The 23,837-nt window shown below is 37.4% G+C and overlaps 2 protein-coding genes across 7 annotated transcripts in view; one reads left to right on the top strand and one right to left on the bottom strand.

Moving 5' to 3' along the window:
* Positions 1–511: 511 nt before the first annotated feature.
* On the top strand, positions 512–15,574 carry LOC142347040 (uncharacterized). The gene is made up of 4 exons (XM_075398907.1): positions 512–1,380; positions 2,192–2,399; positions 3,213–3,357; positions 15,302–15,574. Exons 1-4 carry the CDS (start codon positions 765–767, stop codon positions 15,458–15,460), a joined length of 1,128 nt encoding a protein of 375 aa, XP_075255022.1. The 5' UTR covers positions 512–764; the 3' UTR covers positions 15,461–15,574.
* Positions 15,575–18,701: 3,127 nt separating this feature from the next.
* Positions 18,702–23,837, bottom strand: part of LOC142336348 (voltage-gated potassium channel KCNC1-like) — a 68,382-nt gene continuing 63,246 nt past the window's right edge. For all 6 annotated transcript variants that reach the window (XM_075385123.1, XM_075385115.1, XM_075385141.1 and 3 more), the window contains 3 exons: positions 22,918–23,080; positions 19,996–21,073; positions 18,702–19,360 (listed from right to left, as the gene is read on the bottom strand). In XM_075385123.1, the coding sequence (XP_075241238.1) occupies positions 18,909–19,360; positions 19,996–21,073; positions 22,918–23,080 (1,693 nt within the window). In that variant the 3' untranslated portion in view covers positions 18,702–18,908. The remainder of the gene's footprint in view (positions 19,361–19,995; positions 21,074–22,917; positions 23,081–23,837) is intronic.

Raw genomic sequence — 23,837 nt, forward strand, 5'->3', positions numbered from 1 at the left:
TCTAAAGTAATGAAAAGTTGTTTTGAACTTTACTGAAGGCAGCATCGCTTCCGCCCATTTTCTTGGAAAATATTGGTAACTTAATGCCATTGTCGAAAATTATGTCTCATAACTTTTTCTCTGACCTTTTTTTTTCCTTGTAAACCAACTGCTGCGAAGTTGATCAAGACGCTTCGTTCAGCACTTAATCGGCACATAACAGCGTCTCGTCTGAACTTCCGAAAAAATCATTAACGCTTGAATTATGAGGAGTTAGTGATGTTTGAGCCTTGTTTTCTGTCATATTTAATTTAGATCGAATCTTGAAAATCTATTCAATTTTCGAAGAACCTTAGAACGGTGATACCAATTTGGCTTTATTTCTGCAGTTTACTTTGGTAGCCTTTCTTAGTTGAAAAAACTTGTCTGGTAGAAAGATCGCTACCTCGGGCTATATTTAGTAGAAAAATCACTGCAATTATTGCCAAACTGTGTTTCTATCATCTACTTATTTAATGTTACAATCAGCATATAACAATATAAAATGGCAATCAAATGGTCACAACCAGAAGCACGTGAACTGAAAATGCACCATCAAACCACTGAAAAACATCTGCTTCAATATTAAATGAAAGAGAGCAGCTTGATTAAACGTTGATACATGCATCTACTCCGAGATTTTAACTATCAATATACCACCGCATAAAATTCGACGCAAAATTCAATCAGATTTAATTCTGCTTAACGCTTTTCTGCCTAGTGGACGGTATTACTTTGTCATAAACATGGGCCTTAACAGTGTTTATTTTCTGCCAGCTGTCCGTTCAGGTGCAGTTAGCATAAATCTAGCTAGTAAGAATTTGGAAGAAGTCCCCGAAGAATTATGTGCTTTATCTGGCTCACTTGAGAAGCTTAATTTGAAGAAAAATTTTATTTCAACATTTCCTTCACAACTCGCATTGCTACAAAAATTAACTTTACTTCATTTTGGTCATAATAGGCTGACAATTTTTCCTGAAGCTGTTTCGATGTTATGTAATTTAGAAACTCTTCATTTACATGATAATTGTATTGAGATGATACCTGAAAATTGTATTGGGCGATTAGGTCGGTTGAAAGTTCTGAACCTGAATGGGAACCAAATTCAAGTTATCCCCACCGATATTGGCTTCCTGGAAAATTTACGATTTCTGTCGATTGAGAAGAATAATCTGAAAACGTTTCCCAACGAAATTGCACATTGTGTGAACTTGGAAGAAATTCACGCGTCTGAAAACGAGCTGACAAATTTGCCGATTGGTTTTGGTTATCTGGGCAAGTTGCGCAAGTGTGTTCTGAGGAAGAATTTGTTGCAAGATTTACCGGAGACATTTGGAAAACTGAGCAGTCTGAAATGCTTAGGTAAGGCCGTCTTTTAAACTAGCGGGGAGCTGCAATGCTGCCGTAAAAATGTTGCAATTGTAATTTGTGCATGAAAAGAGTGTAGCGTTTTTTGATGTTTGCTTAATTCAAGCCAGAAAGTGTCACCACTAAAAAATAAACAAGAATTTTCGAATGTAAAGTTATGCTGAAAGCAGTGTTACCATAAGACGATTTCCAAATTGTGAGATTGAAGTAATGAATTCAAATATGTAGATTATTTTCAATTTTAGAGAAACTGCGTCTTTTTGAAATGAATTCTAAGACTTGGGAAACAGAGATCCAGATTTCACACATTTCTACGCTCACAGTGAAACAAAATTTCATAAATCTTGCCAAGCCTGACCTTGATTTCCTTGACAAATCCCGAGATGTCCAAGGATGATCTTGATTGTCATAAATTTTTAAACTAAAAAAATTGGATCAAATAAGATACAATATATGACCGATCACATCCTAGACCAATCAGATCCTATAGTAATCAGACCCTATATCGACCAGATCCTATGCTGATCAGATCATATACCAATCAGATCCTATACCGATCACAAACTAGACCGATCACATCTTATACCGTTCAGATCATGCACCGACCAGGTCCTGGAGCAATCAGATACTATAACGATCAGAACATAGAGCGGCAATATCCTAATGCCAGATAATTATTTTTGTTGAAGCCCAATCAAAAATTCTGTATGTTTGTACCATCTTCATGTTTTCATACCATAAATAATAACAATATTTTCATTTTCTGCTTTCTCTTGGTTAATCAATCAACAGTCATCCTGTTCAGACTTGGCAGCCAACGACATCCGCATATTCCCGACCAAGTTCCACACTTTGCAACTGGCTGAGTTGTACGTGGAGGGCAACCAACTGATAGTTGAGAGACCAGTGAGGAGTGTACAGGAGGATGAGATCATGACTCTGAAGGAGTTGGCCTCAAGGACATGTCTGAAGGAACTCTCGCAGACTAACTCACTCCTCAGAAGAACTATACGGTTATGATTTATAATGATACAAAATAAAGTGCATTTTGTTGATAGTTAGTATTTGAAGCCTTACACACTTAATAGAGCTCAGCTTGTTATTTTCAACATGTCTAATTTTTTCCCAAAACTTTTTTAATCGATTTAAACCATTTTTATTAAAGTTTAAACGTCTTTACCCTAACATTGATAAAACATCGGGTTCACCGTATTCAATTGCTTAAGATAGATTCAAAGCGAGCAATTGAGTATTTTTGAAAGGAAAAGAAACATAGCTTTGAAAGACAAAACTGGTATCTGAAGAGAATCTCACAGCGGTACAAAAAGGCAATTCAGTTTATGAGATCTATTTGAGGGTTACCTGACAAAATGCCCAGTGCCGAAATACCCAATGTGCCATAATACCCAACGCCATTATAACCAATTTATTCCCTTTGATCTTTTCGTTCAATGATCCGATTACAAGTTAGCACTCAAAATTACAAGCATGTTGTCTCGCAATTAAGTTGATAGTTTAATATCATGTGGGTGCTGATAGTTTCATATCAAGCCCCAAGGGCCGCTGAGGAATGGCCATGGCCCGCGAGGCATGACCAATTGCACTAACTAAGTATTATGGTAAATAATCGTTCCGATAGTTTCAACGTTAGAATAAAATATTGAGTTTATTGTGAAGACTCTTAGACCAGTTGAGTTGATCAACTGACACCAGTCAGAGTAATCTTTTCCCTGATATTCTCTTCATTTCACAAGTCTATGTTCTTTCTGAAGCTAAAAATTACAGGTTTGAAAAACATCTCATCAGATCTTTTTCATCATTTCCAGGCACTACCCTGCACTGAGGGAGATGTTATCATTGGCCAGCAAGTGTGCCATGTGTGGCAGTCTCTTCCTCAACACCTGGCTAGAGTGTGTACACTTCATAGACAGCAGGCGACTGATTGGATCATCGCCAGACAATTCGAACGGAGTTAGTTTTACATTTATGGTATAACTGTCCAGTTATTTCTCGATTTGGCTACTTTGAGTTAACTATGTACAAATCTTATCTAAAGATACAAAACAGTGACTAAAACAAAGTAGAGTTAAAACTGTATATACTTACATGAAGATCGGGACAATTTTCTATAACGTAGCAATTGTTCCCCGGAGCTAACGCCAGGTCAATTTTAATACAGCACAAGTCTAATTGCGAGCCCAATTACGATCATGTCATTTTTAACATTTGCAGTCTTGTGCACGTCTGCACGTCTACACCAAGACTTGGCACGTCTGAAAACATCATAAAAGGTCGGAAAACACCAAAAAAATGTGGGAAAAACATTTATAACCGGAGTCGAGGTCTCAGATTTATGCCCAGACAACAGGTGGTCTGGGGTGGAGAGCAAGACAAACCTTTTATAAATCTTCTGGACGAATTTTTGTTTTCTGGAAATAAGACATAAGACTGGGAGGTCTGGACATAGGTCTGGAAGTTTTGATCACGAGTCTGGAAGATATCTGGATATCAGTCTGAGAATTCTGGTCATATAGTTCTGCAACTTGTCTGCAAATAAGTCTCAGAATAAGGATGGGAAATTGCATCAACAGGATGGAAAATCATTGAGACGTCAGGAAAACATCAACAAAGGTACCAAAGCAACAAAATTTTCAAAAAAGTCAGGAAAATAAGTCGGGAAAAGGTTAAAAAAGGCAACAGCAACTCAAAATTCTCAAAAAAGGTTGGTAAAACGTTAAAAAAGTAGAGAAGACGTCAAACAGTCGGGAAAACGTAAAAACACGTCCAAATATCTCCACACAAAATGTCAGAAGAACGCGAAAATTAGTGTGGAAAGGGTCAAAAACCAACAGGAACTCAAAATTATCCACAATCAATGCCGCTTCAAAAATTTCATTTACTTAAACTCAGTTTCAAAACGCTCCTGTAGTATTGAATTGGCCAAACTTGATACCGGTTTGGGTTGCTTTAGATGCAGAGTTTATCTTTTCAATCTTTTCAAAATTACCGCGGAAGTTTTTCAATTCACGAAATTACTTGTCAAAGTTTGTTGAATATGTTTTGATTCAAAAATCAGTACGCGCCACTCTCCAATTGTTTGTAGTGGAAAAAAATTATGCAAGTTTGCCATTCTCGTCTTGGCGATTTTGCTCGAGTAAAATCTTCCTAAAGAATTTATTTTTCAAAGTTTTTTTTATTTTTCGTAATTTGTTTCTTGAACACAAAGGATGAAAAAGGTTTCCACGCTTCGTACTCTTTAGAATCTCATAAAAACGCTTCAAACACTTTTAAATATCAATATACAGGAATGTTAAACATTACTATAACTTTTGTTCCTTTTTCAACATAAAAATGTTGCCTGGTACCAAACTATTGTACGGAGTGACAAAAGATTTCACAGTTAAATTGAAAATAAGTTGAATCTATAAGAAATACATGAGAACATATGAGACAAAATCAGGTGACTTAAATTTCAGTTTTTTAAACGAAATATACCAATAAATTTGAGCACTTTTTCTATTTTAAAAAAATCAGTTCAGGTTTTTGTTGCTCAGTATCCTATACTTCGATATAACCTCCTATAGCGTTATGTCCGCTTCAGAATTCAATTCTCTAATCATAAATTCTCATGCAATTGCTCATATTTAAAGGTAAATATTGCATCTTTCCTTTTTTGCGTCTCAATTGTAATCCATTTGCTCAAACTGGTCAGTTAACCACACAAGATCTAGTCAACAATCCTCAAACAATTGGTCAGTAAACTACAAGGAAATGTGATCACTGCGCAATACTCAGCCACTTTGGTATGGGATCACCTAAAAAAGTTGATCGGTTTCAAATACGTTGAATAGAAACAAATAGTTTTAACAAAGGTGAGACACAAAACGAATCATCAGTAAATATCTTAAACAACTCTATTGAACAATACGACTACAAATATTTTTATCTGAGGCCAGGAGGGCAATCAATTGGCAATATTAGCAGATTAAACGGACACTGCTGCAGCACCGCAAATTGTGCTCCATACTAATGGAAACGCAATAAGCTCAAAATTATCAGATGCAGGAGGCGTTTACTCAAGCGTGAGGCTGTCTTAAGGCAGAATGGTGTACAACAAATCCGCACGAAACAATTATATTCTTAAATTAAATTGTTAAAGAAGTGGATCTATAAAAGCGCCAACAAACACAATGATTGGAAAGTAGAGTGCGAAAAATGACAAAAGTAGCGGATGGCTTGCGGTTACTGGTAAGTAGAGATTTTTTTAAGTGACTAGGTATCCACGTAATTTATAAACAAACATGAAACACAGACGTCAATTGTGTTATTATTCATTGATCAATTTAGCTACAGATAGCACACTTATTCAAATCCGTAATTGAGCGTAAAACATTAATTCAAAGTTCCAATGAACCTATTGAGCTGACGATCAGATTAAAATAAATTTCCTACACAATTGCAATTTTATGTTAAAACAGAGTTGGAAAATTTAGTGCAGGAAGGGTTTTTCAAAAAACTTTCTTTTTAGAAGCAAAGTTTCATTCCGCCGAAAGTAATAAAATTAAAAAGACCCATCAAACAAGCGAACACTCGATTTCCAGTCCTACATAAGTGTGTTTTTTGAAGAGTAAATACCACATGCAGAAAATCGAATCACTCGTACCATCCATTTCACAAAAATAAGTTCCAACAGCAGGGGGAGGCTACCTATGTTACCACGCTCAGCTTGCAGTATCTTACAGCCAACCTAATCTGCAAATCGATACGGCTTGTTGCTCCAATTTCAATTTTTTAAGCAACAAAATGACGGGCACCTATCGACTTAAAACAAGATTATAAGTATTAACTGACATTCCAGCAGAGTTCGAAGGGCCAATGTATTTAAATCTCATAATTTTGGAAAGCACTTACTGTTTTTTAGGTAACATCGTTGTAATTAGCAAACGAAAACTCAATCTTGTCAATTTAGTCAAAATTTAGTCAATCTTGTCAAAAAAAAGTGCTTTAGAATAATAGAAGATGGTATTCTGCGTGTTATCTCAGGAACATTTCAATTTGCAGAATAAGAAACTGGATGGCTGGGACTTTATTTTTCCCGGAGCTGGCATTAGACTTTCTTTTGACTTTATACTTTCTTAAAAACCGTAACTAAAGAACCGGTAAAATTAACAATAAAGTAAGAAAGTTTCGTAGCTCATTGCAACATTTCGGTGACTTGTTCCATTTTATTACAAACTTATTCTCCCCTGGACAATTATTTAAGCAATCTACGAGTTTCATTTGGAACGCAGATCTTGGAACGAAGTCCACTTTCTTGAAATTAAAAACTGAACAGCCAAAGCCACAGTATAAAGTTTTGCAATCGAAAAATCGACACACGAAAAAAGTGATGTTCACCGATAAGCATCGATCTTGACTCTAGAGTACTTGTACGAGTACTACGAGTTTCATTTGGAACGCAAATCTTGGAACGAAGTCCACTTTCTTGAAATTAAAAACTGAACAGCCAAAGCCACAGTATAAAGTTTTTCAATCGAAAAATCGACCCACGAAAAAAGTGATGTTCACCGATAAGCATCGATCTTGACTCTAGAGTACTTGTCTCCTGGGGGATGGTAAGCAGTGTATCTTACGTCGTAACTTCTGAATAATATCGAAGTACAGTATAGCGTAAACAAACTAGAATTGTTTGGAGTGGTTTGGTTGATTGAACACTTGACAATTGTTTGCATGACGCGCCGTTTTATCTACCTACAGAACGCTGAGCACTCATTTCAGTTATAAGAGAGCACAGATCTAATAAGTCCAAAAAGAGTAGATCAACTTGTTGGGTCGACAGGTTGCTTGTCTTCAAGTTTTCAATCAACCACTTACCAGGCTTCGAAATGGGACTGGCTGTTTATATTTCCCGCGAACCACAACAAACTGCAGCTTAATTTTCAACGTACATTAACAATATCCAAAAAAATTCTCTTGTTTTGAGAGCTCAACCTCTTCTATTTCGATTTTGTGCAATTTAGAAATTCAAAGTTAGGAAATTGTTAAATGAAAGACCAAAATTAACAACCACTCTGACTCATGAGTTATTTTTGCCCAGCGAAATCCAACATAGCTATTAGTAAATGTTGCCGAATATCATCTTTTCAAATGCCAATCATTACTGCAACTATAACCAAAAACAAACACCACAGATTTAAAACGCTCTTTCTACCCAAAATACAATACAAATCGGTCGCACTCTCCTATATCTAACTATAAATAGCTCAGAACAAGAAACGTTCAATAAAAACCAAACGAACAAACCCGTCAAAAGTAGTATTCGTGGACGAAGCAGGGAGATCAAATGCATCACCCCCAAAAACAGAAACTACAACTACAACAGAAACACAAACAACACCAGCCATAGATGCAACAACGACATCAGATAACGCACCAACGAGACAAGCAACAAATTGTAAAGTGTGTCATTTCACATTACATTATCCAAGTCTTTTTTAAAAAAAAACTACTCGATTGTCTAACAACAGAGACGTAGAAAAGCTTTTCTCAACGAAAACGAGGTAAACAATTGCCACCATATAAACGTAGCTGCTGGCGCGATTGACACGGGAAGTTTGGCTTTGTATGTGTTGACAATCGCATCCCAATCCCAAACGCAATCAAGGATGCTGCGTCGACACCATAAAAGCATATACACAGTCAGCTGGGGCATATACAGTCAAAAACCAGAAAAATCTTTGCATAAAAGTAGTAAAATATTATAAATCTAACTTTTCCTTCTCCCAAATGACAGCCACTGAAACTTTGCAAAATTCCTAATGAAGAAATGTAGCTGGAAAATTACGGTCCGATTTTTGATGAACAACATCAAGATTTTTTTTGAAAGCTTTTCGAAAATTCCAATGGTCGAATTGTCTAAACTCGCGAATGCGATTAACATACACACATTGTTTCACAAGTATATACTTTTAAACGGGGTTCTGCGCTCAAATAATTTAAATCACAGACAATCCTAGATTGGGCAGAGAATGAGGAATTTTTGTAATTAAACTAATTGAACAGACCAAACACAATCACAGAGCAATAGAGTTAGTTCAACTGCTAAGGTAGAATAATTACAAAAGGAGGTTTGGCATTTATAACAGAGGTAGCACAACATAAATTTATTGTAATGTCGTTGAATGAATCAGTCAATTTCTCAAAAATCAGTCTTCATTTGAGTCACACGTCGGTTATACTCGTAACACACCTCTCAACAGTTTAAGTACTCAAGTTTAAGTACAGTTTAAGTACACAAGGTCCTAAAAAACTCTCAAATGAAACGTTTTTGAATAATATGTATAAGCATGAATATGTAAATTTAGAAACGGTAAGTTGTGACCAGCTCAAATTAGAATAGAAATGGGACACCATGACAAATAAGACGTAACCTCACCGCGATTTTCCGTTTTTAAACCCGGAAATCGGTCTATTGGTAGAAAAAACAGATTCGTTTTAATCTGGCTAAGAATGGGCCCAAAAATAAATGATCAAATGAGAGCCTCGAAGGTCTCGAAGGTCTATACGATGTTTCGGCGCTAGGGTCAACTGTTATATAATTACACGAAACGGGTAAAAAAGACGCCCCAACAGGCCACAATGTACGACACGAAACTCGGATTTACATAAATTTTGGACGAAACCCGAGAAGGACATGGCTTTAGCACAATAAGCGAAGTGCCGGCCATTTGTCCCCACTGGGAAAACTAGATAAGAAAACAAAAAAGAACTGCAAAACAGGACGCGGAACATCAGGATGAAACTTTTAGGAGGAATAAGAATAAAAAACGAAAGTGACAGACGTGAGCTGCGTTCCAGCAATTCATTCAAACTTGTGGCCTCTCCTGCGAGTTCGACCAGCAATTGAGCCGCATAAACTATTATCTACCCAGACGAATCAAATGAACAGCAAAAATGACCAAACCCGCCATCGAAACTGAACATAAAACAGCCAGCAACACAATAATGACAAACCAAACACATTAGAACACCTTTCGCTGAGTTCAACGAGTCCAACGAAAAAACCACTAACTTCGCACCAAAATTTTGCTCAGCTCTCAAGCCCGAAATGTAGACCAATAAATAAACAGCAACGACGTTCAAACAAGCAAATCGGAGAATAGATATCTACACGGGAGAAATTGCGTTGCAAAAGCCCGATGAGCGAGAAATAAACTTTAAAACTGACCCATGCTCAGTGACCCAATCATACTAAATTCAGAGTTACATATTCCCCAAAATTGGATGAGATAACCATGATCGCAATGATGCGGAAAATGCAAGCGATATCGATAGCCATTGAAACTCGACAAAATTAGATGGTTAATTCGCTAGAGATTTCAAAAAAACTAGAATATCCAGCATTTAACTTCAATAATTTTGTTATTATTCTACATTCAATTAGAATATGTTAATTTTCCCACTGGAGGGAAATGTGGTATACTAAAAAAAGTAGCCTTGGCCTGTTCTCCTTGTGGTTTCTTTTGCCCTTCATAATCAGTGTTTGCTATTTGTTACTCATCAACATTTTAAAATTCATTTACAATTCTCATCCGAAAATAAAGTCAGTAGCCCTTCATTTTTGGTTCTCCTGATGTGAAATTGTTTAACTGTTCTTAATTGCATTTGTTTACATGACTCTTGGCAAGTTATCCAGTCTGATAATTTTTAAATTACCGATTTTGTTTGAAGTTGTTCGGTTCTGAGAGTGATCTACTTTAGATCGGATTATATTTTTCTTAACATTTTTTTTCCTTTTCTGATTCTCAGTTCTCTCAATTCACGTGTATCTCTTTGTAGAATCGACAAATAAACACAATATAAGGTTAAAAAAATTGCAGCATAGCTTCAAATATTATAACCAAAGAAATATATCTGAGTCAAGCGCTATTGGCTTGAATAGGGGAATAAGTTACAACAGGATTAATTCACCAATATGTTTCAATAAAATATATTTATATGCAATCCAAAATTTGCTTTTAAGTTCTGTTTTTTTCTTACTGAACCAATGATCCTGCTGAATTCTGACTCCTTTCGTAGTTGATCCAAGAAACACCAAATAGTAAAAATTGATAAATCGAACAAAATATATCTCCAAATGCTGCATAGGAAATGTAGTAGGTTGAAATCAGTTACAAAAATCAGCAATAAAGCCAGGCTCAGGTGGTTGATAGCAGCATGAAGCAAAATATTTTACCATTTTCAATGTAGTACCAATTTGAACACCTCATTTAGTAGAAACACATTTGTGCAATTTATTAAAACAATTTACTGAAATATGTGTTCGTGTGGTCCTGATAGAAATCAATATGCATGAAAAAAATAGGAGGGGATGCTGAGGAGAGTGCCGGCAGTTCCAACTTCATGCTCTATGCGGTACGGATTACCAAAAGAAAAGAAGTAAGGTGCTGACGCGAATGCTTTTGATTGACTAATCTTAAAGCATATTGAAAAGTAGGATACAAGGGGGGACACTGCAAAATTCGAACTCAGATGTTTCGGACCTTTGGAGCTTCAACAGCGGACTTGGCTTTCTCTCCATCTACCCTATTGAGAAGAAAAAGAGTTCAAATCAATCTTCCAGCTGCAACTCTGCTCTTCCTCCTAGCCCAGTAGCCAACAGCAGAAGCAAGCGAGGTTGCCCCCTTGTGGAAGAGAAGCATAGCAACCTGAGAGAAGCCAAGAAGAACGTGAGGCGTAACAGAAGAGTTGGCTCATGAGAACGTGTTCAAGCACGCGAGAGGCAATCTTGCAATCCTTAAACCGTGTTTTGCCTTGTAGATGCTCTAACTCAGTCTGAAAAAATTTCAAGGGTGATTCGCATGGCCAATCCACAAATTAACCGAAAATCTACGCGAATTCTAGATTATCGGAAATTTGCTAAATGCATAGGAAATTAACTGCAGCCGATAACGACAGTTTCATTAAACTGAAAGCTGTTTTTCAAACAAATTTCATTTGTTTTAATTAATAAAACCAAAGGAAAAATATTACCTGATCCCTGGAGAATGCTTCCTGCTGCGCAACCTAGGCTCTAGATCTGATAATCCAAATGCGCCAATGAAATGACGAAGTCAGCACTCAATTCTGGAAAAATACCGTAACTAATTAAGCCATTCTGGGAGAGGGGCGATCTAAAAGAACCTCTCTGATAGGCGAACTATAGCTATAAATGCTAGCCATCGAAAAAACTTCAACTGCTTCGTCAAAACTGAAGCTACCAGCTAGGCCAGATTACTTGGAAAATATAAAAACGTGAACGTTGAGAGCAAAAATAAGTGCCAAAATTTGACGAATGGGTTCATCATGCGTGGAGACAACTCATTACAGCAAACATTCGATCTGTCATCATCTCTACTATATTAGAGTGTTGCTACAGAAGGTCTACAGTTTTTGAACAAGAGGAATATTTCCTTCATTAATACATTGGATAGGAAAATCAATATATCATAGGTTTGACATAAAACGTAAAAGAACTGTTTGTCATGTTTGTCACCCCAAAACGGGGGGAATCCCATAATTGCAAAATAATTTGAATTAGAAGTTATAGAGCTGGGACACTACTGCCTAAATGACACACAAAATCTAAAGAACACGTAAAAAAGAAACTGTCATCTCATTCAGATCAAACTTTGTTCCCGCAAATAGTAGTAAATCAAAAGTTCTGATCAATCTCTTGAAACTTTAGCGAATCAGTTCATTGAAAGAGAAATATATAACGAAAACATATTTCTAGCATTGAAAAGTCAAATTTCAAGATTTGTTTCGTGTTTTTGGTAACTATACGCTTGCATTGTGGGATATAAAGTCAATTTTTTTGCGGCAAATAATCTTTATTTTCTATTGTTAGCTACCTTGAGGTTGCGCCCGCAACATGCTCCACGGGAGCAAAAGGACCAACGGGTAAAATAAGATTAAATCCACAAAATAAATAGTGTTTCCAGTTCCAGGTAGAGTCCATAATTACAATATAAAATGAAGAAAAAAATGCAACTCCCTTTGCTTGAACAAAAGGTAGCCAGTCAGCAAAAACACGAGGGAGACAGGGTTGACGAAGGTGCCATAAGCCGTTTTCGCTTTAACTTTTCTGTTGATTCCATGTCTTCCAGAAGACGCTTCTTCCACTCTTCTCAGAGGACAAATACCACATTGGTTGAAGTTTTTGTGAACCGGTACCACCTCATAGACCTTGAGTGAACTCCCGATGCTTTCGGTCAATTTGGTCTTTTCGTCAAGATCAGGAGGTATTCCCGGACCAATCTCTCCTCCCAGTTTGGCTGACGAATTTTTGCACATTCTTCCAAGATTTCATGTTGGCTGGCTGGTTGACGGGAAGACACCGGGTGGAAGGGAGTTGTAGGGGCGCTGGAGCAGAAAATGGTTGGACGTCAGCGGCTCATCGTTTTCCAGCGCGTCTGACACATTTGTAATTTCATCATAGCTTCTGCTTCAACGATAATTGTGTGGAGCATGTCAACAATGAATCTTGTCTATTCCAGAATGGTAGAAAGTGTCTGCTGGGCGCTCTGAATCAATTGCTTCCGAGCACAGCCAAAGTAAGGGTCATAAGGTGGGTTGAAGTGCCACTTGGTGCTCTGTGTTGCGCAAGTTCTTTGAGAATTTTGTCTTTGTCAAGATCTTTCAGACCTTTTTTGAGTTCTTCATTGGCAACAACAAACGTCTTACCGTTGTTACTGTACAAATTGACGGGTTGGCATCCGAGCGAAGTGAAGCGGCTGTAAGCATTCAAAAACGTGTCTGTCTTCAGATCTGGGCACGCCTCCCAATGAACAGCTCGCATTACCAGACAGGTGAAGACGAGGTCGTAGTGTTTCTTGAACTTATCTTGTTCCTCCTCAACATGGAGAACAACTGAAGACACATTTGTAGAATGTACCAAGAATCAAGGTCTCAGAAAGCAAAATATGTTAGCTGAAAAAATCTATAATAAGTTGAACAACGACAGTTTTTGTAGTAACCCTGCTAAAGGTCAATTGACAAGAGAGTTAATGGAGTGACTAGGATAAAAGCTTACGCAGACAACGGTAAAAATATTGGGGACAAAAGCTTTTCTAGCACCATTAATAGAAATGTCTCCCAAATTCGAAGGGATTAAGGATTACGGAAAACAATTTAAACATAAAAAACCTCGAAAGTGCAACTAAAAGTAATCAATCTAATTCTACTCTTCCAACAGACAACCTATTCAATCATTTGATCTCAAACTATTTTAGCAACAGCTTTAAAAAAGCACAGGGAGGTCGGAAAGTTTATGTCCTGCTTGATTTGCGTTTTCATAGTTCTATAGGGAAGCGAAAATTTTTTAAGTACTTAATTATTTCTGCTCAGTTTTGTCAGTTCGTATAAGCATAACAGAAACATAATTAAGAGGTGCAGCTTTTGTTGTCGTCAGAATGCTCTTTTTGGACGCTTTAAATGAGATTGAAGAATCAACTCACTGCAAATTAGCTTAGCACTTGTCATTTTGTCTAATAAAAAAACTCTGTGTGTTACATAATCTAAAGCTTTCTAGTGTAAAAATTCTTGTTTGATTTTTTCGTGTTATAAATCCAATTTCTATTGTAGCAGCACACGAAAATCTCGGGAAAATACACAACAAATATTGTAAAAAAATGAGAAGACATCTGATTTATACGAGATTTTTGCGCAATTTTTCGTGTTTCCAAATGTGAATATCAAATCTTTTTTTACGTGAAAAATCACGTTTATTATTCGAATAAACAACCTTTTTTGCCTGATTTTTGGTGCAAATCAGTCGAAAAACCATGAGCTTAAGGTCGAAAAAAGCATTTAAAATTACCCGATTTTTCACGAAGTTGGGCATTTTCTCGTCTTTCACCTTCCTGAAAATCTTGTGGTAATACTTGATTTTATGTGTGATTTATTTGTTTGCTGCCTGATTTAGGAACGTCATCAAATTTTTATTTAGTGATTTGATTTGCCATTGATCATATCTATACGCGAACTTTAATTAATTTATTTTTTCCTTTTCATTTAATTGGCATCCTTTTCATCAAAATTTTGGTTCGCTATTGTTCAAGTTCCTCTAAGTTTTATCAGTAGTCTTATATGCGTTCCCTCCGTAAGAAGTACAAATTAGCAACTGGGGTAGCAAATCCAAACTTCATACTTCTATTTAAATTGATGTAATCAATTATTAAAGAGTTTTCTCAAGTTGAGAAATGATTTTGTAGCGTACTTTTGCCATTCTAGGATAGAAAAAAACTCTCGTAGCGCAATCTCTGTTGCGAGAAGTGGCTTGTATGGAGAAAATTATATATAACAAACGGAAAATATTATATAATAATAATAAAAAATAAAAAAAATATAATGAATGAACGGAAAAATTTCTTTGGCATTGCGGTTGAGTTTAGTGGAGTATCAGACTAGATCATTTGATCAACTGGCATCAACCAGAGTAAATTGCACCTGAGTTATGAAAAATGTGTAACTATAAATGAACATTGGATTCTATGACAAGCCCGGGCCTGAGTCTCATGATATTTCAGTACTGAATCACAAAAATTTCATAATTTCTACTGTGGCCAGAGTTCTGATCATGGCACTTTATCATCGACATAATGAAAGGTTTTGTCTGTTTTTCAACTGAACAGAGTGAAAAATCGCCATCACCTGGGACTTGAAAAAACTTGATAGAATATTGCAAAAATTAATTCACCTAAATTTTGGTTATATAAAAGGGGCACATGGAAACAAGGAAAGTATCATCTACTGTAATAATGAGTACTGCAGTTCTACAATTCACTCAACTGAGGTTGCCAATATTATGCACTGCGCTTGGGTGTCACAAAGCAAATTATCGAAAATATGCTATAGATAGGAGTTGTTATTTCAGATTAAGACCAAGATCCCAGTTCGGGCACTACTCTGCTCCTACAAGTGTTTCAACTCGCAGGACAATGAGAACAATGGAACAGGATTGAAGAGACAACTTTCTGTCATGTATTATGGTGTCGCCTTCCCGGCCAGTGCACCCCCATCCGCAACACATTAAAGAGAATTGATCCTTAATTGGACTAAATATGTTCTAACCGGTCTAACACTCTGATCAATGGCTTAAATATAGCTTCTATTTTAATACAAAAAGCAATTGAATTTTCATTTCTCGGTTTCTACCAAAGCGGAGTTTCACGGAATTTACCGATATTAATCCTAGAACAGTCAGATTTAATACTGTACCGAATGAGATTTAGCTGTAGGAGCAAAAGAAAGACTTTGAGTAAAAGTTGATTGAAAATCAAATTTTATTTTAGTTGATACAAAATCAACTAGTAGAATTATATTTTCTATTTGAAAGTGTTCATATAACGTCAGTAAACTTTTCTCCATCAACAATTTTGTTTATCGGGTTAAGGAAATCATTTATTCTTAGCGGCTATTTCATTACCTAAATATTGCATGTAAAATTCTTCTGCAGGGCAGTAATCTTGCAAGACCTTCGGAGAGTATAATAAAATAGTTAAAATAACCACAATCTGGTATGTCTGGGGTTCAATTGCAGGATATTAGAGATGAGATTTAGCATGTGATGAGTTAGGGATACCAGGTAATCAGAAACGCAAAAAAACCGTACTCGATTGATAGCTTATTCATTGACAAGGCACCTTGAAGAAAGCTTTCTCAATTTTTTCCATCCCTGGAGCTAGGATCGCCAACGCCTAGAAGTTGCTACCACCATCCACAGCAAACGATTTAATTATTCGTTAAGTATAAACGATTTAATTATTCGAGCAAAATGACAAAAGAGAAACAACCAACGCTTTAAACGATATCCTCTTGCAACCTGCCAAACAAGTTTTCCGAAGACCAAAAAGATGAAACGAAAGCCCCTGACCACGAGTCAACTTAAAATATAGAAACTCATCGACTTTCAGTAGCGAAACTTACCTACCAAAGACGCAATTCATTTAATAGAATTGTTATTAACAACATCAGAGAAAAAAATTTCTACAGCAATGTCAAACCCAAGCTGTACGAAGCATAAAAACTGAGAGTCAATACAACGAGTGCCAGTGCTCCATTCGTTTCTGAAACTGCTTGTCATCCACGAGATGCCGATTCTATGGTATGCCGATTCTACGAGATGTTAGATTCTATGCAGACTTCTCAATTCTCAAAGGTCTCCATTGGTGCCACCAAGACGTCAGCATTGGTTTTCTTACACAGTTGCCTTTAGATAAAATGTAGGAAAATATAGCAGTCCGTTAATTGTTTTTATTGTTCCTGTTGAGGAAAAAATTAAACTTACAGGAAGTACAGCAATGCCAAAGGAAGTACCTGTGTCTGCGTCTAATGCAATGCTCATGCGCACCTAACCTCTCAATACAGTAGCAGTGAAGGGTATAAAAAATGGGTACAGATTCTCTGCTGCTCTGCAACGACAAGATATGATGCTCTCCTGGATTGTCTATATTCATTCAATTGGATATGAGTTTAATGATATGCGTTGGTTTGCGTGTATACGTGTGTTCGTGTCAGTTTTTGTGTTCGAATGATTGTATATGCGTGTGATTGGGTGTTGTACTGTGTATAAAACTGTTTGTATGTGTTTTTTTTTGCATTTGTGCCAGTGTGCCTGTCTGCGAACTGGCTTCATTTTTTGCGTTTATGAATGTTTTAGGTTACAAATCTTCGGCTGTAGGTGCGTGAGCGTGTGCGTGAAGGCGTTTCCCTTATGTATGTGCCTCCTGTGCTTGTGCTTGAGAGTATATTTGTATGTCTCTGCGGTGTGTGTGTGTGTTTGCGTTCAGATTTGTTTTGTCTCTGTGCTTGTGCACTGCTCTTTTTTGCAAGTACATGCGTTTCTTTAAGTTTTATATGTGTGTTAACGTTTTTCCTTTGTGCCTGTGTGTGTATGTACCTGCGGGTGAGTGCTTGTGCGTGCTATTCTGTACATCAATGTTTATGTGTTGTTTGGTGTAAGCGTTTGGGCCTGTGATTGCGGCAGTTGATAGCAGTAAGTGTTCGCTTGTGTTTATTTTTTGTTTGTTTGTGATTTCGATTGTTTGTTTGTTTGTTTGTTTGTTTGTTTCTTTGTTTGTTTGGATATTTCCTGTTTTTGCCCCCCTCCCCAGTCCTATATAACCAGTCTGTTTACACCCCCAAATATGTACTTTTCGTCATTACAGATCCTTCAAATTAGGCACAATAAATTGCCGGCACCGGTACAAGATTGGATGGATTTTTGTTAAGGTTGTCAAAAAAATTAGTGTCACAAAGTCAATCCTATGGAAGATAAGCGCAAAAATAGTAAAAAACATGCATTATTATTATTTGTCTGCTTACATTATAAGCAAATTTGAATTACTGTAAATGTGTTAATTTCAAAAGTTCGCTGCATAATCAAATCGTAAATGCCGTTTGTGCATAATTGTATATGTCATTGTATAAAATGCAAACAATATGCTATAACATGTGTAAGCGGGGGGTACAAATGGACGTGGGGGGGGAAGGACAAAAACAGAAAAGATCCGTTTGTTTGTTTAATTGTTTGTTTGTTGTTTGTTTTGTTTTTTCTCGCTAATATTGTCTAGAAAGAAGTTCTGATAAAATGTTATCTCCCCAGATGAGTCTTTTTCTTTTTTTTGGTAGTGAATTTTTCGAATTCGGTTCTTTTAAGATCTGAAACCGTTTGACCACAACATGATTAAATTTTGGTTTCTATTCCTTAGTCGAGAACTGGAATTATTACAAGACCGTCCTCAACCAATAGAAGGCATGAAAAGTCTGTCATGAGTAGATTTTTGGTATGAAAAGAATTGGTCTGGCATTTGCTTGATGTTCTCGGCTTTGGCTGGAACTGAAACAGCCGTTATCAAAATTGGCTGGAAAAAAATTGCGTCTTGGAATTTGGTGTGACAATAAAACCTGTCCTGGAATATGTGTGGACAACAAAACGTGTCCTGGAGTTAGGCTAGACATAATCAATTGTCCTCAAATTACAATCTCAATCGTCTTGTTGATCCTTGCCTTAGAAATTGAGGACATGCTGCGAAATGGATTAACCATTGGGTATGTTTGGAGAAAATCACGAGACCAAACCCAGATGCTGGAGGAAATTTATAGATACTCATTTTTGTCTAAGAAAACAATTAGCTTCGACTTTAACAAGGGTCCTTGATCGTGTAATTTGATACATTATTTACGTATTTACCCCCCCCCCCCTCGCACGCACACACCTGGAATTATTAGATCTTTTCAAAACTTCCAGGTCTAGACTAGGGTAATGCAGATGGTGAAACTTAAAATTGATATTCAATATTTTTATTGCAAAATTTGAGTGAATAGAGAATGAATACCATCATATATATAAAAAAATTAAGCATCTACTCATTACATAAGTGTACAATTTTAAAAATAAGAACAAAGTCGCAACTATGAATTAATCAAGTGTAACTTTTTACTTAAATTGATAAAATGGAGCTTCAATAACATTAATGTGGCTAAACTTCGCACTCGACTTGAACATATTGCAGAGATGCCGAGTTTCTATCTGATGATGAACTTTGTTTACTTTTACTACTATTTTGTTTACTATTCTGCTGTGGTTGTTGTGGTAGTTGGGATGAGGAGGCGGAAGAGGTTGTTTGTTCATGTGATGAGGAAGATGATGGAACGTTTATAGCATTCGAGGAAGACGAGTGATGATTTTGGTCCAAGATCAACGCCGAAGGATTTCTCGGCATCAGCTGGGTTCCCATATCGTCTCGTATTCTCCGTGTATCATCGTCCAATCCGAGAACTGGTGACAGGTGAGATCCGAGAGAGGAGTGGACCCTTGGCGGGTCGTAATAAATATTGTAGGGGGTGTCTGGACTGCCGCTGCCGAGTCGGGTTTCCACGGGAGCTGACTGTTTCCTTCCTTTACTTTTGTAGTGTTCCATGTGGCGAAAATCTGAAAAAAATTTATGAATTCTGTCTGTCTGTAAAATTTTGAGGTACGGCAACAAACTCGAGAATAACCTTACAAGTCAATTTCAGTTCGCAAAACTTGTAGGTATAGCTTATTTTGTCAGTGCATGGATGAAGATTTGACTGTTCTAAGAGCTTTCCTATAACATTGAAAATATTTCAACAACACATTCGCACAACCTTCAAAATGTCTATTAATTCATACATAACTTCGATAGCATCCTTCGTAAAATTGAAAAACAAGCGTATGTTTCAAAAAAATTGAATCGAGTTTTAAAGGGGAATTCAAAATTATTTCATCAAAATATAGGATAAAAAATGAATTAAAGCTAAAGCAAAGAGGTGATAACTTGCAAATTTGCGGATAAAAATATAAAGCATCAATGCGTGCGTAGTTGCATGTGTGTGCTTTACGAGCACTCTTCTTTTCTTTGAGCATTCAATTGCACTTAATAAAACATAAACTGACTAATGTCGGAAGAATTGCTCTCGAACGACAGGCGGGTGGAAAAAGCTTTGACCCCGGAGGGATTCGAACCATTGACCTCCCGCTTCATAACCCTCGTTCAAGAGCAATTAAAAACATTTAAGCTTCACTAGAAATTCGTAGAAGTTTACCGTTGGAGCTGATGTGCTGTTGTGAATTGGATGTGTGCATGTTTGGCAAAATAATCCCATCGGGTACGTAGTCGGCAGTTTTCACGTGGCCCGGGACGAAGTCCGAGGGCGGAGCCTGAGAGAACGATCCTGCCTTGGGCATTGGCATCTGCACGTACAAAGCCGCCGGATTCACATTCGAGCGCTCGTCCGGCGACTCAAGGATACCCGAACACCTTTGATGAATCGGAGAATCGGGTAGGGTTTGAGAACCCGAGTTGAAACTGGAGCTGTTGTTCCGGGACCCGGTTTCCTCTTTATCTTTGAAATGGTTCTTGGGCAACTTTACTTTTGCTTGATAGTGGCTGTAGTACAAGGAGAAGTTTGACACGATAACTGGAACGGGCAATGCGATAGTGAGCAACCCGCAGAGGGCGCAAAGTGAGCCCACAATTTGACCTGAAAACGTTTTGGGAACCATGTCGCCGTAACCCAGCGTCGTCATGGTAACCAATGCCCACCAGAATCCATGAGGTATATCGATAAAATCAGTGTCAGGGTTCGAGTCTTCGAAGAGTCGTTCGGCATAAAAAATGAGGCTGGCGAATATGACGACTCCAAGGCACATGAAGATGGCAAGAATGAAGAGTTCTTTCATGCTGGCGTGAAGAGTATGCCAAAGGATCTTTAGGCCAGTTAAGTGTCGGGTTAGCTTGAACACGCGGAACACACGGCAGATCCTCACTATCCTTAGGAACCCTGTCGAGTTACTTGTCGTCTTGTACAAATCCACAAAGTAAGGCAGAATCGCCAGGAAGTCTACGATATTAAGCGGGCTCTTTATAAACATTAGTTTACTAGGGCAGGATATAAGTCGTATTAAGAATTCTAAACAGAACCAAACGATGCACACAGTTTCAATGTAGAATAGGAACTGTAGAGGTCGAGTTGTAATCTCAGTCCGTGTGGCCTGCTGTCCATTTGAGAGAGTGATGTTGAACACTTTGACGCCCGTCTCTTCTCGGAATAGTTTGTGTGTCTCCAAACAGAATATTGCAACTGACACCAAGATTAGAGTCAACGAGAGGAAAGCTATGCACTAAAACACAGAGAAATTTAATCTATTTCCATGTGCCCATGGAAATCTTTGTTATTTATAATATTGTGATAAAAACAATCAACATACATATTGATAATTGAAATAATTTGAAACAATGAGAAATTACAGTCTCTAAGGGATTTGAATAGGTATTGAAATAATAAACATGTACCATAAAAAGTGTTCATCAAGGTATTTATAAATTAGATGGCAGCAGTTCACAGAGGACGAACAATTTCACAATTTATTTCGTGAAGTTAAGCCTCTTTTCTGTTAAATTAGTTCAGGCCGTACAGCCACCACTTCATCGAAGCGATGGATTGCCTCGCTATTCACAACTGTGACCCAAAATAAATTCAATGTAGTTTTTTTTATAACAATGTGTTTTAAGATAAACGAACTGGCCGAGGTGTTTGATCATAATCACTCTGGCCAGTCCATTCCGGTTCAAATTGGCAAATGGAGAAACTCATAAAGACCGTAAATATTGTCCAGGTGATTTCATGACATCCGTTCAGGCTCTTGTATGATCAGGTTTTAAGTTGTAGACTTTTTGGTTCGTTATCGGGTCACCAAAAATTATACTGAACGTCAAATTTATTTTAGCACCCCCTAGTTTCTACGAAGTAAAAATTTGTCGAAAATTTTTGAGAACTATTTTACATAGTTGATCCCTTACACAAGTGCTCTGGCCAACCTCATGCAAAATTGAGATAATACGCAATGATCCCTCCTCCCTCCTCCTCCTCCCCCCCCCCCCCGGAAAACTGAAAAGAAAAGCTGATAATTTAAAAGCTACTAATAGGATGCCACAAAAAAAGTTTCGACGAAAACCTACTAGGATCCAAACCGGCAGGTGAAGGAGGGTGGACAGGTGGAAAGGTGGGGAAAGTGAGAGTGAGTGTGTGTGTGTATGTGTGTGTGTGTGTGTGTGTGTGTGTGTGTGTGTGTGTATGTGTGTGTGTGTGTGTGTGTGTGTGTGTGTGTGTGTGTGTATGTGTGTTTGTGTGTGTGTGTGTGTGTGTGTGTGTGTGTGTGTGTGTGTGTATGTGTGTGTGTGTGTGTGTGTGTGTGTGTGTGTGTGTGTGGGGGGGGGGGTGTTAGGGATTAAGATAAAGAGCCGCCCTTTACACCATGTCATGTCTCTTCAAAACATTCTTAGTCAATCTTCTTTTTGTGAAAATTGGAGGGAGCGCATCAATTTTACCTTAGGCTGTCTGGTAAACTTCTACTGCTGCGTTTTATCTAACTTTTACAGGGAGACCAGTGCACTAATGTTGGAAATCTGTTGTGTAGAATGGTCACAAGTCTGAGTAATATTACATCAAAAATTTTTAATACTTGTGTTTAGGGGGTTACGTTTTAGAGATCTCATTATTTTAACAGCCACATTGTACAGATAAAATGTTTTGCTATCAAAAAGTCTGAAACATGATGGGAGGTTGATGTTACGATAACAACGGAAATTAATTTTGAAGGGGGGGGGGTGAAATGGAGTCTGAAACCACCAGAAAACTGCCCTCGCACATATTCATTTTATTTTTTGTACTATTAAAGACTGTGAATTGGTTTTAAAAAAGTGTATACAGGTCAACTTTTTTGCTATCGCAGCCAACTAAATTTAATACACCTTACTCAGATGTTTATGATTCCCACAATATTGGCGCAAATTGAGATGCCAGAGAAAGAGCTTCATTTCTTTCGTGCTGACGATTTTTTGCTAGAAAGTTTGTAAGATATTTCAAGTTTCGTTTCACTGGGATGCCAAACAACTGTTGCTTTTGGTTTTAGAAAAAATAAGAATTGAGGATCTGGAGTAATCCACACTTTCGTTCTCATCTCACCTTGGAGGTTATGGATGACATGGGGTCGTCTATTAGCTCCCACAGTTTGCACATGTTTCTGTCCCACGGACCCAGGTTCGTGTCTCCCACTCTCCAGTCCAGCTTCTCATTTTTGTCCTCCTCGTCCAAAGCCTTGAGCGTGTTTTCATTGTCCGTGTGGTGCCTGGAATTATATATTGTATTAATTATACTTTGTAATTAATTGCTCAATTTATGCAAAAATGCAAAACAGGAACTGAAATGAAATCAAGAGCAAAAGTTCCAGGAAATTTTTAGCTAGATTTTGTGAAGTTCGCCTACAATGTCACTGCAAACGAATTATTTGATATAGTTACACTGCATCCCCTAAAACTCAGGTTAAGTGCCCCTGAACTTCGACAAAAATTACCACAGAGAGTTCCAGAGGGAAAGTTTCTATTTTTAAACTTCATTTTGCTGTCTACTTTTCCATGCCGATTCTTTTAAATGGTGCCATGAACATAAGTTGCCGGTATTAAAATTGATTGCAGTTGAAAATTAGAGGTTACAAATTTGCGTCAGATATTACTATTAAAGATTCTTTACCCAAACTTAATGCATAGACGTCTACATGAAAATAAATGTCTTTTATATCACCGAGTGATATTTGTTCATGTAGGTGGAGCTAATAATATGTATAACTGCGTATCTTAAAACAAGAAAGATGGAGCAAAGTGTCTGAAGTGTCTCATCTTTGACATGTTCGAATACTAGACGACACCTGCGAGATACATTGACGTTTGGCTGTCATTCTAAACACGTATTACAACAGCTACAAACTCTGCTTTCTGCTTATGACGTACTCTGAAGCTAAACTAAGCACCAAACACAAACCACTATAGACTAAATCAGTTTTGCAACCATTGAGTACCCCGGTATCAGCCAGAATAGGGTTTCGTAAG

The sequence above is a fragment of the Convolutriloba macropyga genome, chromosome 1 (assembly GCF_964194025.1).
Source record: "Convolutriloba macropyga chromosome 1, txConMacr16.3, whole genome shotgun sequence".
Classification (NCBI taxonomy): Eukaryota; Metazoa; Xenacoelomorpha; order Acoela; family Convolutidae; genus Convolutriloba; species Convolutriloba macropyga.